General features: G+C 48.4%; 1 protein-coding gene and 1 pseudogene across 2 annotated transcripts in view; one reads left to right on the top strand and one right to left on the bottom strand.

Moving 5' to 3' along the window:
* Positions 1-547: 547 nt before the first annotated feature.
* cacng6a (calcium channel, voltage-dependent, gamma subunit 6a) lies at positions 548-6467 on the top strand (the record flags this gene model as incomplete). Its single annotated transcript, XM_080532821.1, has 4 exons — positions 548-965; positions 2605-2679; positions 4478-4615; positions 6247-6467. 4 exons carry the CDS (start codon positions 548-550, stop codon positions 6465-6467), a joined length of 852 nt encoding a protein of 283 aa, XP_080388947.1.
* Positions 6468-16018: 9551 nt separating this feature from the next.
* Positions 16019-19018, bottom strand: part of LOC308158356 (voltage-dependent calcium channel gamma-3 subunit-like) — a 9590-nt pseudogene continuing 6590 nt past the window's right edge. The window contains exons 2-3 of the transcript in view: positions 17823-18011; positions 16019-16711 (exon numbers count right to left, since the gene is read on the bottom strand). The product of the transcript in view is annotated as a voltage-dependent calcium channel gamma-3 subunit-like (transcript). The remainder of the gene's footprint in view (positions 16712-17822; positions 18012-19018) is intronic.

Below are 19018 nucleotides of genomic sequence, written 5' to 3' on the forward strand. Positions count from 1 at the left end.
AAGGCGCCACAGGCCTGGTAACCCCCAGACATTTTACATTTGTAAATGTTTCTGTTTCCTTATTTACAATAAACTTGTTCATTTCGGCTCACGTAGGAGGAGCAGTAGTAGTGGTAGTAGTGGTAAACAGAGGCGTGTTCCTGACCATGAGTGGATCAAGTGCCGGCAGTCGCGCAGAAAATTTCCGGCCTTGAAAACAACGCTAGTATTTAAGACACGCCCTGCTAAACGACACCACCTCTCGCCAGCACCCATCATTAGCAGCTGCGTGTATCTACGCTTCGACTGTTTTTTCTTTCTTTCTTAATTCTTTTTATTGATTTTACACAATGACGTAAACAATACACATTGATGGTTGGAATGACTGGGTAAGCTAGTTCAGGTTGGACAGGAATAACAACACGTAGGTAGCTTACAAAAATATATATAAACAGTAACAAACCTCGACTGTTTTTGACGCCGTTCAACCCACCGAGCCCTTCGTACCGAACACCTCCGCATCTCCTCACCTTAGGCCTTTAAACCTCCAGACCTCCAGACATCCGCCATGTGGTCCACCTTCGTGGCCCAGGACGAGGACGTCAGATCAGGGATGGGAGGAGGAGGAGGAGGAGGAGGAGGGGGCGGGGCCTCAGGACTGACGGGTATCATGGGAGGCCGAGGAGGAGGAGGAGGAGCTAAGCGCCGGGGGGGAGGGGGAGGGCCGTCAACCTCCGCCGGCATGAGCGACAGCCAGGAGGGGAAGATCAAGCTGGCGTTCTTCGTGGCCGTGGTGGGCGTGTTCCTGACGGTCCTGGGCGTTGGCACGGAGTTCTGGGTGGAGCTGGCCCCGCCCAAGGGTCTCCACGACAACCAGACGTGCCTGTCGGCCCACTACGGGCTGTGGAAGGGCTGCACGCGCAGGCTGCTGGTGGCCGACATCGACCCGGACCGGGAGAGCTGCGGGCCCGCCGAGCTGCCCGGAGGTAGGGGGTACCTGGGGATCGGGGGGGGGGGGGGGGGGAGAGCTGCAAGATGCTTGTTTCACATGGTACAACTGGTACCCTGATTGGCATAGAAATCAGGGGGGAGGCTGGTGGAGGTAGAAATTGGAGGATCAGGGAGAGAGGCTCCTCGGGATCTTTACTCTTGTGTACTTGTGTACATTGGATGTGATCAAAGACATTCGGATTCGGATCCGGATTGTAATGCGGTGGATGGAATGGGTTAGAATGAGCCCGTCCTCCGATTTCTACCTCCGCCAGCCTCCCCTAACTTCTATGCCCGTTGGGGTACCATGTGAAACAACCAAGTAAACAAAGAGTCCAAAAGACGTCGTCAGGGAAGCCGGAATGTGGGTTCAGATGACGTCTTTCTAGGACGTCCAGATGACATCTTTAGGACGTCTTATGGACTACAGATCGTCTTCTGTAGTCCATAAGACATCCTAAAGAAGTCATCTGAACCCACATTCCGGCTTCCCTGAGGACGTCTTTTGGACTCTTTGTTTACTGGGAAGCCTCCATACAAGACAAAGAGCATCAACTGAAACTGCATGCAACCCCAATCCCTGTCCCAACAAACCGTCTCTTGAGAAAGCACATAAGTGGACTTCATCATGGGTAATACGTTACGGATAGGTTGTTATTATTAGCTTAAACACATCACACGTATTCCTGTCAAACCCCTAACCGTAACTCACCGTAAAAAGACTAGACTGAGATGTGTCATATGTAAGACGATATTTGTTAGATCAACCACTAGTATCAGATTATAGGATGGCTAGACTCAGGACTGAGTGTCTGCCTGCCTGCCTGTCTGTCTGTCTATCTACCTGTTTGCCTGCCTGCCAGTCTGTCTGTCTGTCTGTCTACCTGTCTGTCTGCCTGCCTGCCTGTCTGTCTGTCTACCTGTCTGTCTGTCTGTCTACCTGTTTACCTGTCTGTCTGTCTGTCTGTCTGTCTGTCTGTCTGTCTGTTTGCCTGTCTGTCTGTCTGTCTGTCTGTCTGTTTGTCTGTCTGTCTATTTGTCTGTCTGTCAGGCAGACGTGTGTTGTACCTTTATGAAACAACCCATCATTGATTACTTCTGTCTGGAAGAATATTTCTCAGGTCAGAATGACCAACCTGACAAGACATCCTTGGTTGGATCAGAACTTTAGTTTGTTTCATAAAGGTACGTAGCCGACTGGAGAACTTGAGTAGGCAGGCTCCATTCTTCCTGCCTCCCCCCCCCCCCGACTAAAAGATGAGCGTGTTGAGCATTGTTGGCGTAGGAGGGATGCTAACCTTATGCTCTCATTGACGTACGTGATGCTTTTGTTGGTTGAGTGCAGTAAGTTTTATGAATCTCTGTATTTATCTTTTGTTTTACTTCATTGCAAGATGCATGTGTGCAATGCTGAAGACAGTGAGGACAGGTTTTTTCAATAGGACAATTAGGTGACATAACATCTCCATCTGCATCAGTAAGTGCCCTCCCCCTCTCTCTCTCTCTCTCTCTCTCTCTCTCTCTCTCTCTCTCTCTCTCCCTCCCTGACTCCCTGACTCCCTCTCTCTCTCTCTCTCTCCCTCCCTCCCTCCCTCCCTCCCTCCCTCCTTCCCTCCTTCCCTCCATCTACTCAAGAATCCAACTGCACCTACTTCAAGTTCTTCACCACCGGAGAGAACGCCGTCTTCTTCGAGAAGACAACGGACAAGAGTGAGTCACACTGTCTCCCCCCCATGGCCTCTCTCCTCTCCTGTCCCTGTCCCCCCCCCGGCCTCTCTCCTCTCCTGTCCCCCCCGCCCCCCCCCCCCGGCCTCTCTCCTCTTCTGTCCCCCCCCCCCCTGGCCTCTCCTCTCCTCTCCTGTCCACCCCCCCCCCCCCCCCCCCCGGCCTCTCTCCTCTCCTGTCCTGTCCGCCCGTCCCCCCGTCCCCCCCCCGGCCTCTCTCCTCTTCTGTCCCCCCCCCCCCCTGGCCTCTCCTCTCCTCTCCTGTCCACCCCCCCCCCCCGGCCTCTCTCCTCTCCTGTGTCCCACCTCCCCGCCCACACACCTCTCTGTCTTCCTCTCCGACTGCATCATCTGCTTCTCCATCGGGTCAGCCATTGACTACAGCGAGCAGCGGGACAATGTATTCCTCCTACGCCCTCCTCTCTGCCGGAGAGCAGTGCAGTCTGGGAAAGGCGGTGTTTGTTTAGACCTATGAGGAAGGGCAAAGACAAAAGGCGAAAAGGCCGAAATGTATTTATATAGCACATATTCATACCAATTAATGAAAATGACTCATAGTGGTTTACATAATACAGGAAATAAAAATAACAATTAAGTGAAAGTGAAGAATATGGGGGAAAATCTTATTAAATAAATTAATAAATTAATAAATGTGTAGACCAGGAGCATGGTTTTAAAATATATTCTGTGAGATACGGGGGAACCAGTGTAATGATCTAAGAATGGGAGAAATGTGATCAAACTTGGTAGGTTTAGTCAGGACTCTTGCAGCAGCATTTTGAATCAGTTGTGGTGGTCCAAGTGCCTGTTGGGAGAGTCCTGAAGAAAGGCCGTTAGCAGGAGACTACTTTCTAGAATCGACTGTTCTCTACTCTGAACCAACACACGATAGGGTGTAAAACTGGGGGAAGGTTACTGGTTCGAACCCTGCCTCAGGAGGGAGCTGCATGTGCCCTTGAGCAAGACACTTAACCCCTAATTTCTCCAGGGGGGGCCGACTATGGCTGACCCTGTGCCTAGAGCAAAAATAAAAAATTCCACAAATGACTGACAAGTTGATTGCATGGCAATAAATCAGTAAAAACATTCAGGGAGGTCTTAAAGGTATAATATGTAACATTCAAGCTTTCTAGCAGCTTCCTAATGGTTGTGATGACTGTGTTTAATTGGTAGTGATCATCTTGAAAGGAATAGTTCATTTACCAATGCTGTTTTGGTTGTGAAAAGTGCTTTCTAAAATGGGTTAGCGTTAGCAGTTAGCGTTAGTAGTTGTGTGTATACAAACAAATGTTGTTACTGGCCAGGAGTTTACTTACCGATTTGCACCTTTCTCTGGTGACTGCCTCTTTGAGTCGTGCGTGCATGCAGAAACACAGCAGCTGCAAGTTTTTTGGGGTTATATTGTTATTAGGGAGGATGAAACGGCATAACTATGCTAAGCTAACTGCCGCTAGTCCCAACATGTCCTAATAATAACAGGGCTCTCAAGTCTCACGCATTGGGCGTGAGACACGGGTTGAAATGCGGCGTGTGAACGGGTTGAAACGCGTGAGACTTGAGAGCCCTGTAGTAATAATAATAATAATAATAATAATGATAATAATAATATATTTGATTTAAAAGTGCCTTTCTCAAACTCAAGGACACTGTACAGAAAAAAGAGAAGCAGGACAATAAACCAAAAAACACAACAAACTGAAACAGAACAGAGATACAGAAGAAGAAGATAAAATAACTATGCTAAGCTAACCTCCTCAGCGGGACTCTTGTCTCACTGCTCCCAGGTCTGAACGTGGCGGCGGCCATGTTGGCTCTCTCCAGCCTCTTCCTGATGGTGATGGGGGCCGTGTGCATCGTCATGGCGATCAGCAAAGGAGTGCAGTTCTTCCTGAAGCCCGCCGCCTTCTGCTTCATCATGTCAGGTGAGTTACAGGTCGATTCCCGCTGGGACCATATATATATATAATATTATATATATATACCGAAAAATGTATGCACTCAACTGCAATGTAGTAAGTCACTTTGGATAAAAAAAAGTGTCAGCTAAATGGCGTATATTACAAACTAAAACATTCATACAAACATGGTACAAACGGTACAAATTCATACATTTGTACCATCTACTTGGTAATCCGAAGTCAATGGTAGTCAATGGGGAACTGAATAACATTAGCCTCATAGCATAATTGCCTAAGTCATATTTTGGCCAAATTGAGATATCTGCCTAACTCTACTCTCCTAACACTGCTGATTCACTGTGCATTATTGCCTATGATGACATCAGCCTATCAGAATGCTTGTTACATTCCAAAATCACTATCTGCCCAAGTCATCTCTTTGACATAGGCATGTTTGACACTACATACAGAAGATGGCTCGGCTGACAAAAAGTGAAGCACGACTTAAGCAATTACGCTATGAGGCTAATGATATTCTATATTTTCAGTGTTGTACATGTGCTGCAAATAACCTCACTAAAACATTAACCTTTTAGCAGACGCTTTTCTACAAGGCGACTTAGAGACGATTAGAGATTACTTACAGGGGCAGTCTCACTCAGTCTCAGACAGCCACAGTAGTGGTGGTGTCCCCAGGTGGGATTTGAACTCATGACCTTCTGATCACTAGTCCAACTCAAGTAGACCACCGAGGGGGGATGGGGGACGGGGGGGTCGGGTACACAGGGACACAGGGGGATGAAGGGATGAGGGGTCAGGGGGTTCGGGGGGGGGGGGGGGGTCAGTGGGGGTGGGTTGACTCATTAGAAATGCAGTGCGTTATTCAGGTTACCCCCCTCCAGGACTGATCCACCCCCCTGGAGCTCTAGGAAACACACAGGAGGAGCGACAGTTATCTCTCTCACCTCTGACACAGTGGAGGGAGGGAGGTAGGGAGGGAGGGAGGGAGAGAGTTGCATTTCATGTACGAAAGGCGCTATATAAATAAAGCTTTAGTTACTTACTTACTTACTAGGTAGGGAGGGAGGGAGAGAAAGAGAGAGAGAGAGTCAGGGAGGGAGAGAGGGAGGGAGGTAGGGAGGAAGGGAGGGAGGGAGAGGGTGAGAACGAGAGAGAGAGAGAGAGGGAGGGAAGGAGGGAGGGACAGAAGTTAGGGCTTCCATGTAACCTAAAAGGACCCCATGTAGCTTCAATTCCAGGGACTATACAACTTCACAGTAACTCCACGTACTGTATGTGTAATTTTGTGTGAAAGTGGCATAAATCCTTGAAAATGCTGAAGTCAATCACCACAGGAGGTGGTAAAAAATATCCTCTTAAAATGTCTCTCTCTCTCGCCCACCTCCCCCTCCTCTCCCTCTCACCCTCCCTCCTCACCCCCCCCCCCCTCCTCACCCCCCCCTCTCACCTCCTCCCCTCCCTCCTCACCCCCTCCCCTCCCTCCTCACCCCCCCCCCTCTCACCTCCTCCCCTCCCCTCCCTCCTCACCACCCCCCCCTCTCACCTCCTCCCCCTCCCTCCCTCCCCACCCTCCCTCCTAACCCCCCTCCTCAACCCCCTCCCTCCTCACCCCCCTCCCACCCCCCCTCTCCCAGGTATCCTAGTCTACCTGTCTCTGGTGGTTTTCCACCAATCGGTGCTGTCCTTCCTGTCCAGCGACCACACCGTGCCGCTTCACCACCAGCTGTCCTGGTCCGTGACCTGCTGCGGCTGCTCCGGGGCGGTCGTCATCGTGGGGGGGCTCCTCTTCCTGCTGCTGGCCCTGCCCTACAGCCCCTGGCAACGCTGCCTGCCTCACAGCCACAGCGACAGCTAGTGGCCGGGAGGTGGTATTGCACTTTATATCTTGTCTACGTCGTCTTATATATTATTATTATTATTATTATTATTATTATTATATATTATCTTGTCTATCTATGTCGTCTTATTATGGGGTGGGTCAGCCGCTAAAGGTTTGTTGCTTCCGCTAAAGAGCGATTAAGCGTGACACTTGAGTGAGTTTTAGTGGCTGTGGTGGCGGTCGATAAGTTTGTCGTTTCTTGTTCAGTAAAGTCTCAGATCTTGTGGAGGCGGAGGGGTAATTCAGGGAGGGGGTCGGAAGGGGGGGGGTGACTGAATATGACCGACAACCGCTATGATCAGATGCGTGTCTACTGAAATTGATTGATTGAAAACTTTATTAGAAGATTTGCAGAAGTAGGTACATGAAAGTACATAATTATTACATACAAGGTCAACTAACAGGATAAAAACCCAAGAAAGCCACTGGCTTATTTCAATTGGGGTCCTTGATTCTCAATTCATCGTTACATGTAAGACAGACAAAAAACTCATACTCGTGAGTTTAGAATGAGAAGGTTCTATCTCCGTTTAGGGTAGTTCAGAGATATTGAGCGTCAAAGTTTTTACATTCCATTATGTTTTGTGAGATGGAACCTTTGTATTTTATGAATTACTAACTCAAAAATGTCAACATTTTAAAAATAACACCACACAGGCATTAATAAACACCTAATGGATAAGATTATGTAAAAAACTCAATTTTGACAAAAATGGAGATAGAACCTTATAATTCTAACGTCACGAGGTGTTGTTGTGTGGAATGCTATGAATATAATTAGATTATTATGCCCATTCTTCCCAACGAGAATGTCTTCTAAAAGCATATATCTATCTACACAAAAGGGTTAAAAGAGTTACTCGAACAGCCATGAGGGGTCATTTGTGAGAAAAGAAAAACTTTATATCTTTGCACTCGATCAAATTTCAGGACGCTCCTTTCATGACTTTTCCTAGATATGTGCGTTTTACCACCCCAGTATCCTTACATGCTATGATCAGACGCGTGTCTACTGTCGTCTGTTGGTAGTTACTGAACTGTGGAACGTCAGACTGTAGTAGGTGTTGGAATATGACATCTCCCCTTGGCACGTCCTCCAAGAACTCCCATTTCCTTCCACGCCTAAATCGGTGCAAAGTTTGTGTCGGTTTTGGGGCAGACGCATTTTGCTGTGACATCAAATTACCTCAACGTATGTCTTTCCACACGGTTTGAGTGATGCGCACATTGCTCTTTAGCGGAAAACAAAATTGGGTCCGGTATCTTTTATAGAAAAATAGATAGAACAATTCTTGTCAGCTGTTTTTCGAGGGTTCAAGTCTTTCTTCATCGTCCTGAATGTTGTGTTTTGCTTGAATATAAATACCACTCATCAGCTCCCCATGCTCTCTCAGCTGAAGAAGCTGAATATTGTTAATATGCAAATCATGCCTGCCTGTGCGAGAGCTTCACAACCTGAATCACCCAACTGTCATTTCTAAACAAGATTTTGAGTTTAGATAGTTGTTCCTTTTTCTAGTAAGATAAATGAACTGTATTATGTCGGAAGTGTTGTTTACTTGTCTGTGTTTGAGAATCTGGAAGATAAATTGTCTGGAAGTGATTGTGTATGGAAGACATGATTTTATTATTAAATGTAAACAAAACACATCTCTCTCTCTCTCTCTTTCTCTCTCACTCTCAGGCCATCTTTTCTGTTTTCCGTTCTCTCCTCACCGACATTTTTTACATTTAAATTTGTTGGCATTCAGCAGACGCCTTTACTCAAAGCGACTTGCCACAAATACAGTAAGTCTTATACATCCGTCATCGCAAGAGATAATAATCTATGGTCAGGCCAGAGGCCATTGGAAGTCAAAATGCTCGAAGATGCTTTTTCCCCCTCCCCTCCCTCATCCCTCCTCTCCCCTCCCCTCCCCTCCCTCATCCCTCCCCTCCCTCATCCCTCCTCTCCCCTCCCTCATCCCTCCTCTCCCCTCCCTCATCCCTCCTCTCCCCTCCCTCATCCCTCCTCTCCCCTCCCTCATCCCTCCCCTCCCCTCCCTCATCCCTCCCTTCCCTTTCCTCCTTCTCTCCCCTCCTTTCTTTCTAAACTCCATCCCTTCATCATCAACACCAGTCACATCTCCCCCCCCCCCCCATGCTAGATTTAGACCGAGGCCAACAGAGAGCGGGGAAGGAAACACAAAATGTGCTGAATACCAACTGTGTCTCAGTTTCCTGCAGTTCAACCCCCCCCCCCCACCACCACACCACCACCATCGCCTCATTCCACCCACTCACCACATGTTTGTGGTTTTGAAAGCAGTCTTATTATTTTAAATCCGACACGCTTGTGTGTGTGTCCGTGTGAGTGTGTGTGTGTGTGTGTATGTGTGTGTGTGTATACTGTAAGTAGGTGGGTGGCTCTGTCTAACCTCTACCCGGTTAACTCCCAACCCCCCTGCCCCCACCCTACTTGCCCCTGCCACCCCTCTGCCCCTGCCCTGCCATCCCTGCCCCCACCCCCCTGCCCCTTCCCCTATCCCCGCCCCCCCCCCCCCGCCCCCTGACCTGCCCCAATTCACATGTAGACGAAACACGACTCTGTCGTCGCCAGACATCTGACACCCGCGCCATACATGGAATCTATTTGTAACCACGAGGGTGTGTGTGTGTGTGTGTGTGAGACTGTGTGTGTATGCGTGTGTGTGTGTGTATGTGTGTGTCTGTGCGTGCGTGTGTGTGTGCGTGTGTGTGTGTGTGTGTGCGTGCGTGTGCGTGTGTGCGTGTGTGTGCGTGTGCGTGTGTGTGTGCGTGCGTGTGCGTGTGTGCGTCGGCATTGGATCAAAGGTAGTGAGAATTACTGGCACCACCAACAAACAGCAGACATACCAGAATCAGAATCTGAATTCTTCTTATTGCCAAGGATATTTGCACATGTACAGGAAATTGACTAACCCTTGGTGAGGTTGGTGCATACGAGATAAAAACAGCGATACATAAGCAAAAATAGTTTAAAAAGAAAAATGTCAAAAGGGGCAATAGAACAGTAAGAACGTAGATTAGAGTAATGTAAAACTACTATAAATTACACTGTCAGTTGTAGATGTGTGTGTGAGTGTGAGTGTGTGTGTGTGTGTGTGTGTGTGCATGTGTGTGTGAGTGTGAGTGTGAGTGTGAGTGTGAGTGTGAGTGTGTGTGTGTGTGTGTGTGTGTTTGTGTGTGTGTGTGTTTGTGTGTGTGTGTACAGTATGTGAGTGTGTGTGAATGTATTTGAGTGTGTGTGTATGTATGTGAGTACGTATGAGTATGTGTGTGAGTGTGTGTGTGTGTGTGTGTGTATGTATGTGTGTGTGTGTGTGTGTGAGAGGGGTGGGGGGGGGGCTTGTTTGTGAGTCCCACTGCCACGGGGAAGAATCTGTTCAGGTGGCAGGTTGCAGCCGATGACCTTTTCGGCTGACCGAATAATCCGCTGTAGTCTGCCTCGGTCCTTGGCAGTGGAGGCAGCGAACCAGAGGGTGATCGATGAGCCGAGGATGGGACTCGGTGATTTCCCGCGCCGTATTGAATTTCTTCAGCTGCCTGCAGGACAGAACATCCTCTGCTGGGCCTTCCTGACGGTAGAGGTGAAACCTGAGGTCCTGTGAAATTATTGTCGGCAGGAATCCGAATGACTCTTCTACACTTCTAACCGGGGAGTTACAAATGATAAAGGGGGGGACGGGGCGGTTGGGGCTGGGCTCCTCCTGAAGTCCACTACCATCTCTGTAGTTTTTTGAGACCGTTGAGCTCCAAGTTGTTCTGGCTGCTCAAGGAAGCCAAGCTGTCATACTGCTGTCATACTGCATTTCGTTGTCTGGCACTTGTACTCTGCAATAACAATAAAGTTGAATCTAATCTAATCTAATCGACTTCCTTTCTGTAGGCGGACTCATCCCCGTTGGAGATTAATCCAATGAGAGTTGTGTCGTCTGCGAACTTCAGGAGTTTGACAGAAGCTTGGCTAGAGGTGCAGCCGTTAGAGGGAGAAGAGGAGAGGAGAGAGCAGGCAGCCTTGTGGGGCTCCAGTGCTGATGTTAGTGTAGAGGGCGAAGAGTAGAGGAGAGAGCAGGCAGCCTTGTGGGGCTCCAGTGCTGATGTTAGTGTAGAGGGCGAAGAGTAGAGGAGAGAGCAGGCAGCCTTGTGGGGCTCCAGAGACAAGCTTGCCCAGCCACACTTGCTGCTTCCTGTCCGTCAGGAAGTCAGTGATCCACCAACAGACGGGCCTCAGGCATGCTCAGCTGAGTCACAGCTTGTCCTGGAGAAGAGCTGGGAGGATCGAATGGGGAGCTGAAATCCACAAAACAAGATCCTGTCATAGGTGCCGGGGGGTCTAGGTGGTGGAGGATGAAGTGGAGGCCCATATTGGCCCGTATTGACTGCGTCGTCTCCAGACCGGGTTGGCTCTGGGTCGACGAAGGGGTTGATGATGGCCTTGAGGTAGCTCAGCACCAGGCGCGAAAAGGTCTTTGTGATCATGGAGGTCAGAGGTCAGGGCGACTGGTCTGTAGTAATTTAGGCCTGTGATCCTCTGCCTTTTGGGAACGAGGATGATGGTGGATGTTTTGAAGCAGGTAGGTACCTTGCATTCATTTGCATCCATTCAGTCATTTGCATACAGCAGACATGCAGACATACAAGGGGCGGCGGTAACCTAGAGGTGAGAGAGACCGGCTAGCAATCGGAAGGTCGCTGGTTCGATCCCCGCTTCAGGAGGGAGCTGCATGTGAGCTGGTGACTGGAGGGTTGGGCTGGCATCATATATAAAGTGCCTACTAAGCACTGCCGTTGTGCCCTTGAGCAAGGCACTTAACCTCCTAATTGCTCCAGGGGCGCTGACTATGGCTGACCCTGTGCTATGACAAAAAGGTTGAATCTAATCTAATACAGACACACACACACACACATACACACACAGACAGATATACGTAATGTACCTACAGCAGGCTCTGGTCCCATAGTAACTCCCCTGGTTATAATGGTTCTGCTGAGGCGAGAGGATTCAGGAAGTCCATTGTCCCAGCAACAATCGTCCTCCTGGGGTGTTGTTTGAGGACGAGAGAGAGAGAGAGAGAGGGGGGGGGGAGAGAGGGGAGAGAGAGAGAGAGCGAGAGAGAAAGAGGGAGAGAGAGAGAGAAAGAGGGAGAGAGAGAGAAAGAGAGGGAGAGAGAGGCAGTGGGAGAGGGAGACAGAGAGAGAGAGTGGGGGGAGAGAGAAAGAGAGGGAGAGAGGGAGACAGAGAGAGGGAGAGAGGGGGAGAGAGGCAGAGGGAGAGAGAGGCGGGGGGAGAGAGAGAGGGAGAGAAAGAGAAAGACTGCAGCACCAAGGAGAGAGAGCCCCCCCAGAGAGAGCCTGACTAATTAAAAACTCGTCCCTAAATCACACATTAACTCCATGGCACGGCGGTTGAACAAATACAGCCTCTTCGCAGAAGCTCTCGTTCCACCCAAAGTCATTGATACTTTTATAATGACGCCGGATAATGAGGCTGGATAATGAGGCTGGCTAATGATGCCGGATAATGAGATTTAAAGGAGCAGGGTGTCAGTTCGTGGGACAGCTTGTCACCTCTGGCTAGCGCAGAGGAATGTCAGTTTGAAGTCTCGAACAACGGCTTCGTCCCTAATAACACGATAACTCCCGGAGACGGGACCTGCGGTGTCACACATTAGCTGTTGTGCTCCTGGATGCTCATAACTCAAAGAGACAGCCATTACCGAGAGAGAGACAAAGGGGAACAAATAGGTGAGTCCACTAAGACTGTCATGTCCCCCCCCCGCGCCGCCCCCGAGCGCCTCCTCGTCCTCATCATCATCGTTGTCTTCTACCGAGAGTGACGTGATTCTGGGAGGTTGTGACGCTGGGGGATTGTGTATCTGTAGTCTCTCTGGGGGAAATAACCCAACATAGAGTGACCTCTGACCCCTTCGACTCACTCCCATCGATCAGCAGCTTTAAAGCTTCCTGTGTGTGTCACTGAGGACTTAACACTGAGGATCCGTCACACAGACGCGCCAGCGCAGTGCAGATGGCCCCTCAGATCGTCACTAACTTACATTTTAGGCATTTAGCAGACGCCTTTATTCCAAAGCGACTTGCAATCAATACATTTGACTAAGCAAGTGAATCATCAATTCACCAGTTCTAGCAGGAGGCGTAATCTAGCTCAGAGAGACAGTACAAGGGGGGCAGTAGAGGCATAGTATAGGGGGAAAGCAGGTGTCTCAGGTGGGGGGTGGTAATGTCTTGAGAGGAGCAGTTAAGGTGTAACCAGAAGAGACAGGTCTTCAGTCTCTGAGAGATAATAATAATAATAATAATAATAATAATAATATTAATAATAATAATAATAATAATGTATACTTCATTGATGCTCGAGGTCACTTCCTGGGGGGTGAAGGATCTTCTTGTCGATAATGATGGAATGGATCAATCTATAGAATAGAATAGAATTTGCCATTTAGCGGACGATTTTAATCCAAAGCGATTTACAATTACGAATTACAGGGACATTCCCCCTGGAGTAACTGAGGGCTGAGTGACTTACTCAAGGGCACACTAGTGGTGGTGTTTCAGGCAGGATTTGAACTCATAACCTTCCGATCACCAGTCCAACTCATTATCCACTAGACCACCACTACCCCCCTATAGAGGGTAGTCGTGATGTTAAATGTGTTGTGTCATCTCTGGATAGATCAGGTGTGCAGCAAACACGAAGTGACAGGGATATTCACAACACAGGTAGTAATGATCACTCAGGCTTATTAAACAGAAGGAACTGCATACGGAATGAACGTCTTCTGCCATCTGAGATCAGCATTAGACCCTCAGACAACGGCTGAGGGTGGTTTAAATACTCATTGTATCACAGTTGGTACGTCATAAAATGATCAACACATTTCCCTCGCGCCAAGCAGCTCACGCAAGACACCCCCCCCCACCCTGGGAGTCAGATAAGGTCTGCCGAATGCCAGCCAGTCTGCCAGATGCAGAGGCCATCTTCTCTAAACATGACAGACAACCGCAGAGCAGCGTGACCACCCCTGTACTACCACACAGATTATATTTAAGAAATACACTAATATCTAACAGGGGTATTTGCCATCAACGTCGCAAAATCAGGAAAATCAAGGCTTATTTTTGTCTCAAGTCTCACGGAATCGATCAAAATAAACCTGGATTTTCCTTTAGCAACATTTATGTATTGCCCCGCTGGTACAGAAACCGCACTCCAATCGAGTTATACGGAACAATGCTGCCCAAGGTGGAGGAAATGGTGAGATACATAATGTTTGTTTTTCTTACATTTTCTTCTTTGAATGTAACGGCCACGGCTGTGTCTCAGGAGGTAGAGCCGCTGTCTAATGATCGCAAGGTTGGCAGATCGGCGGTTCAAGCACCGGCTGGCCACATGTTGAACTGTCCTTGGGCAAGACACTGAACCCCAAATTGCTCCCAGTGAGCCGGCCGGCGCCTTGCATGGTAGCTTGCCGCCATTGGTGTGTGAATGTGTGTGTGAATGTGTGTGTGAGAGGCCGTTGTAAAGCGCTTTGGATAAAGGCGCTATATAAGTGCAGTCCATTTACCATTTACCATAAATAAAACACTCCACGCAAAGTATTTTCGTGTATATAATTTTATTGAATATGTTTTTTGTCCTTTCTGGTTGAGGCTTAGTATTGGTATTGCTTCGCCATCGTAAAATGTCTTTCCATTGACTCGTGTGTAGAAATATACTGTCTAGAGATTATTGTCTTCAGTTCACAGGTTCCCAGGTGTTCAGCCCCCTTAACCCCAAGATCATTTTAGACAATAACATTAAGAATATCTAAATCACCACGAAAATAAATAGATTTATACAAATTCTATTAATCGAATATATTTGTCAGGAACAACAGAGAACACAGATTATTAGGCTATGTTGGTTAAGTTCATAAAAACTATAGCCTGCCAAGTAGTAATAATAACAATAATAGTAACAACAACAACAACAACAACAATAACAACAATAATAATAGTAATAATAATAATAATCAAAATAATCATAGTAATAATACAATATCACTCACATTTGAACACATGCTTTCTACATAACACCATCAGATTTAGTGTAACAGAGAGAAAGCAATACAATTCCTAAACTTAAAGTAATCCTAAAGGAATAGAAAAATACAAAAAAGCATACTTCCAAATGTACAAATTTACCCTGCAAGAACGTTTACGATAATAGAAACAACAGCAACGTGATAATATTAAAGAAGTTACAATCTCGTAACCTATGATTAATCAAACACTCGGAATGAGAGACAACCAAAAGATCACGTTACAGACGTCATGTGCGGTTCAGAAACTAATTAATAATACTAAATAATGATATCGTTTCGTTATACACGTCTCGTTCTAGTTCTGTGGTATAGATATAGAATTATATAAGTGAAAAACAGAGATGAAGTAGTATAGGAGGATGGATGCCCTCTGTCACCGCTCCTCTTTGCAGCCCTTTCTTGGTAACACTTTACAGAAAATGGCTTTACTGGAACGGCGCGAAAAATGGTCTTAGCGCAAACGCGGGTTCTGGCAGTGGCGTTTAACACTAGAACAGCCGTGCCTGTTTTACCTACTATAAGAGCCACCTCAAATGGTCAAATGACCATAGTCTTTACAATGGAAAGGTGCTATTTACACACAACAACCACTAGTTGGCCATCATGTGAATTAGCCTGCCTTCTACACAGAAAAACGGCAAAATAGCTTTATCCTAGCTTATCCTGATACTGGGTGGTAGAACACACATATGTAGGAAAAGTCATGAAAGGAGGGTCCTGAAATTTGATTGAGTGCAAAGATATAACGTTTTTTTTACTCACAAATGTACTCACCCATGGCTGTTCTAGTGTTAAAGGCCGTGTCTGAAATGCGAGTGTTGTTTTCAAGGCCAGACTTTTCAACGTGCTTGACCTGCTCGTGAACACGTCTCTATTACCGCTACTCCGCCCACCGGAGCGCAGCCAGGCAAGACAGCGCTCCAGCGCCGTGGTCATTTCACCCGTTTACCGCCGCCACAAACCGCCAATAGACACGCCCACGTTTGGACTTTTTTGTGTCCGTTTTCGCGCCGTCTAAAAAAAACAGTCGCCCGTAATCTTCAGATAATATCATAAGCAGTCATGAAAAAAACAGTATTATGGTGCCTACACATACAGCCGTGTGAAAGCTAACTATACTACGGTTACTAGCTAGCGAACCCAACCGCCGTTTTACGAGGATGTGTATGAGTCACGACCATGTTAAGGCAGTTGTCATGAACTTATACCAGGTTGTTTGTTACAGTATGACTGCTTATAACATATCTATCTATCTCTAAGTCGTTATGGCAGTGAACAGTGAACGGGGACGTTTTTTTTAGCATGTTAGCATGTTACAGTAAAGTGTTACCTGCGATGTCCCCTTCCCCCCTCCCCCTTTGTTATGGCTCTGGCTGGGGTTCCCTGGGGTTTCCTGAGGCCTCAGACAGGGGTGGTCCTCCTGTTCAGCGTGTCCGAGTTGGTGTCGCGGTCCCGTTTGCCTCCCAGCCTATCCAGGGTCCCCATCCCCCCACCCCCACCGCGGTCCCTCTCCATGGTGGCGCTCTGAAGAGGTGCCTGCTGGGAAGCCGGCAGACCAGTGCAGGAGGACGTGGAGGTGTTCAGCGGCGCGTTGGAGACCAGGGCATTCTGGGCCGACGCCGAGAGGTTGGATTTGGACAGGGAGGGCAGCGTCCCGCTCAGGATGACTCCCCCGTCTCCCCCCTCCTTGGGGAAGTAGTTGTGCAGCTGGTAGAGAGTGGCGCGGTCCACCGTACCGTAGAGGGGGGGGCCGCCCACCCCCCCGCCCCCACCTCCGCTCCCTCCCAGACTCCCCATCTTGCCGTCCCTGGAGAGGGTATACATGGAGATATCCCCCCCGACTCCTCCTCCTCCAGCAAGGTGGGGGTTGGGCAGGGTGGCCACGGAGAAGGGCGGGGCGGAGGGAGGAGGCGCTGGGAGGGCGAAACTCTTGGCTCCGCCCCCTCCTAAGGGGGAGGCGTCGCGGGGGGAACGCGGAGGGTCCGTGGAACGCGAGCTGGACCGGGAACGGCGGCGGAACCGGTAGCTGGGGAGGCGGAGCATGGCGTGGGTGGTGCTCTTGAACAGGTCGGTACGAGAACGGCAACGCAGCTCCTGAAGAAAGAGAGAGCGGGAGGGAGAGGGGGGAGGGGGGAGGGAGGGAGGGAGGGAGAGAGAGGGAGGGAGAGAGAGAAAGGGAGAGAGGGGGGGGAGAGAGAGGGAGAGAGGGTGAGAAAGAGAGAGAGGGAGGGAGGGAGAGAAAGAGAGAGAGACAAAGAAAGAAAGAAAGAAAGAAAGAAAAAAAGAAAGAGAGAGAAAGCAACAGTTCAGCGGGGTGTGTGTGGAGGGGGACAGGGTTTATCAGAGTGTTTATCAGAGTGATGATAGCTCTGTGGAAGAAGCTGCAGCTCTGTGGAAGCCTGCTGGTGCTGGGGACCTAAGGAGGATCCTGTACCTTAAAACTGCTAAATGAATAGCGCTAGCACTAATGGTGTTCTAATAATGGTTAACCCTGACCCTGACCCCAACCTGTCCACAGTGACTATGCTGATTATGCATAGTAGCGAGAGTTTTAACCAAAACAAGCAGTAGAGCTCATATAACTCCTATTTTAGAGACTCTACACTGGCTTCCTGTTAAGTTCAGAATAGATGTCAAGATCCTTCTGCTTGTTTCTAAAGCTCTCACTGGCACAGCACCAGAATATCTGAAAGACCTTTTGCTAGCATATCAGCCCAATAGAGCTCTCAGGTCTTCTGATGCTGGTTTTCTCTGTGTACCACATGTACAAAAGAAAAGATTTGGTGAGGCTGCATTTTCATTTTATGCACCCAGATTGTGGAATGCACTGCCAGTTTCCATTAGGGATGCAACCTCAGCAAATATGTTCAAGTCAAGACTAAAACCCCATCTTTTGAATATTATATAAATGACTAAACAATTAAATGATGATTATATAATGATTGGAGCACTTTGAGCTGCAGCGTTTGCAGGAAAAGTGCTACACAAATAAAATGTATTATAATTATAATAATAATAATTATTATTATTATTATATTGGACATTATAAGTGAGAGTCTGGATTTCATCCACCAACTGTCAAAGTTCCGGAACACTCACCACCTCGAGTTACAAGTGTTGTATGTGGTCTTCTACCTTGCAACAACACTCTGATTGGCTACAAAATGAAGCATCATCATTTCTGCATTATTATTATTATTACTACCTTGGTTCTTCTCGATGTAGATGTTGACGGCCAGCACGCCCACCATCTCGGCCAGGATGAAGGACAGCCCACCGAAGTAGAAGGACCAACCGTAGGAGTAATGCCATTTCTTATCCTCGTCTTTTTTAGGGGAGATGTCGCTGAGAGCCGCTGAGATGTACACGATCACCCCGATGATGTTACTGAGGCCTTGGTGGGAGAGGAGGGAGGAGGGGGGGGTAGGGGGGGGAGGAAGGGGAGAGAGGAGGGGGGGAGAGAGGGGTGGAGGAGGGGGGAGGAGGGGGGGGTAGGGGGGGGAGAGGGGGGGAGAAAGGGGTGGAGGAGGGGGGAGGAGGGGGAGGAGAGAGGAGGAGGGGGAGGGGAGGGGAGAGGGGGGGAAGAGAAGGAGGGGGAGGGGAGGGGAGGGGAGAGGGAGGAGAGAGGGCGGAGAGAGAGGCGGAGAGAGAGGAGATGGGGGGAGAGAGAGGGAGGAGAGGAGGGAAGGGGAGAGGAGGTGGATAGGAGGGGGAGAAGGAGGAGATGAAAGATGCAAGTGGGGGGAATAAAAAGGATAAAAAGTTGAAGAGACTTCAAAAAAAGAAGCAAAACTTCAACAGTTATGTTATTCCATTTCAAAGCTCCATAGAGGAGCTCTGAGTGTTTTCACTAAATAATTGATAACATGGGAACGGTGAAATCGACCATAATTTTGAGATATGAATATGAGATGAACAATCTGTGTCTCAGTCTCCACTAAAGGATCCTAAATGTGTCCGGGGGGGAAAGGATGGGGGGGGGGGGGTGCATAGTTTATGAGAAATAACTATTTTCTCAACTGTTAGGAAAACGACTTCTCCTAAAAAAGCTTTGGAGGAACCGAGATCTGCTCCAATAAGTTTTCCATCAGTCATAACTCATTATGCATTATGTCCCTGTCTCAAACCATGTATTAATCTCACTCACTCTCTCTCTCTCTTCCTCTCTCACACTCCCTCTCTCTTTCACCCTCTCTCTCCCACCCTCCTCTCTAACTGTCTCTCTCACTGTCTCTCTCTTGCTCTCACTCACTCTCACTCCCTCTCACTTCCTCTCTCTTACTCTCACTCTCTCTTTCACTCTCTCTCTCCCTCTCACCCTCCTCTCTCACACAAGGGAGAGAGTCTTGTTCCTAACAATTGAGAAAAGGACTCACGCACACACACAGACAGACACACAAA

This window comes from Nansenia antarctica (assembly GCF_963989245.1).
Source record: "Nansenia antarctica genome assembly, chromosome: 5".
In the NCBI taxonomy this organism is placed as follows: Eukaryota; Metazoa; Chordata; class Actinopteri; order Argentiniformes; family Microstomatidae; genus Nansenia; species Nansenia antarctica.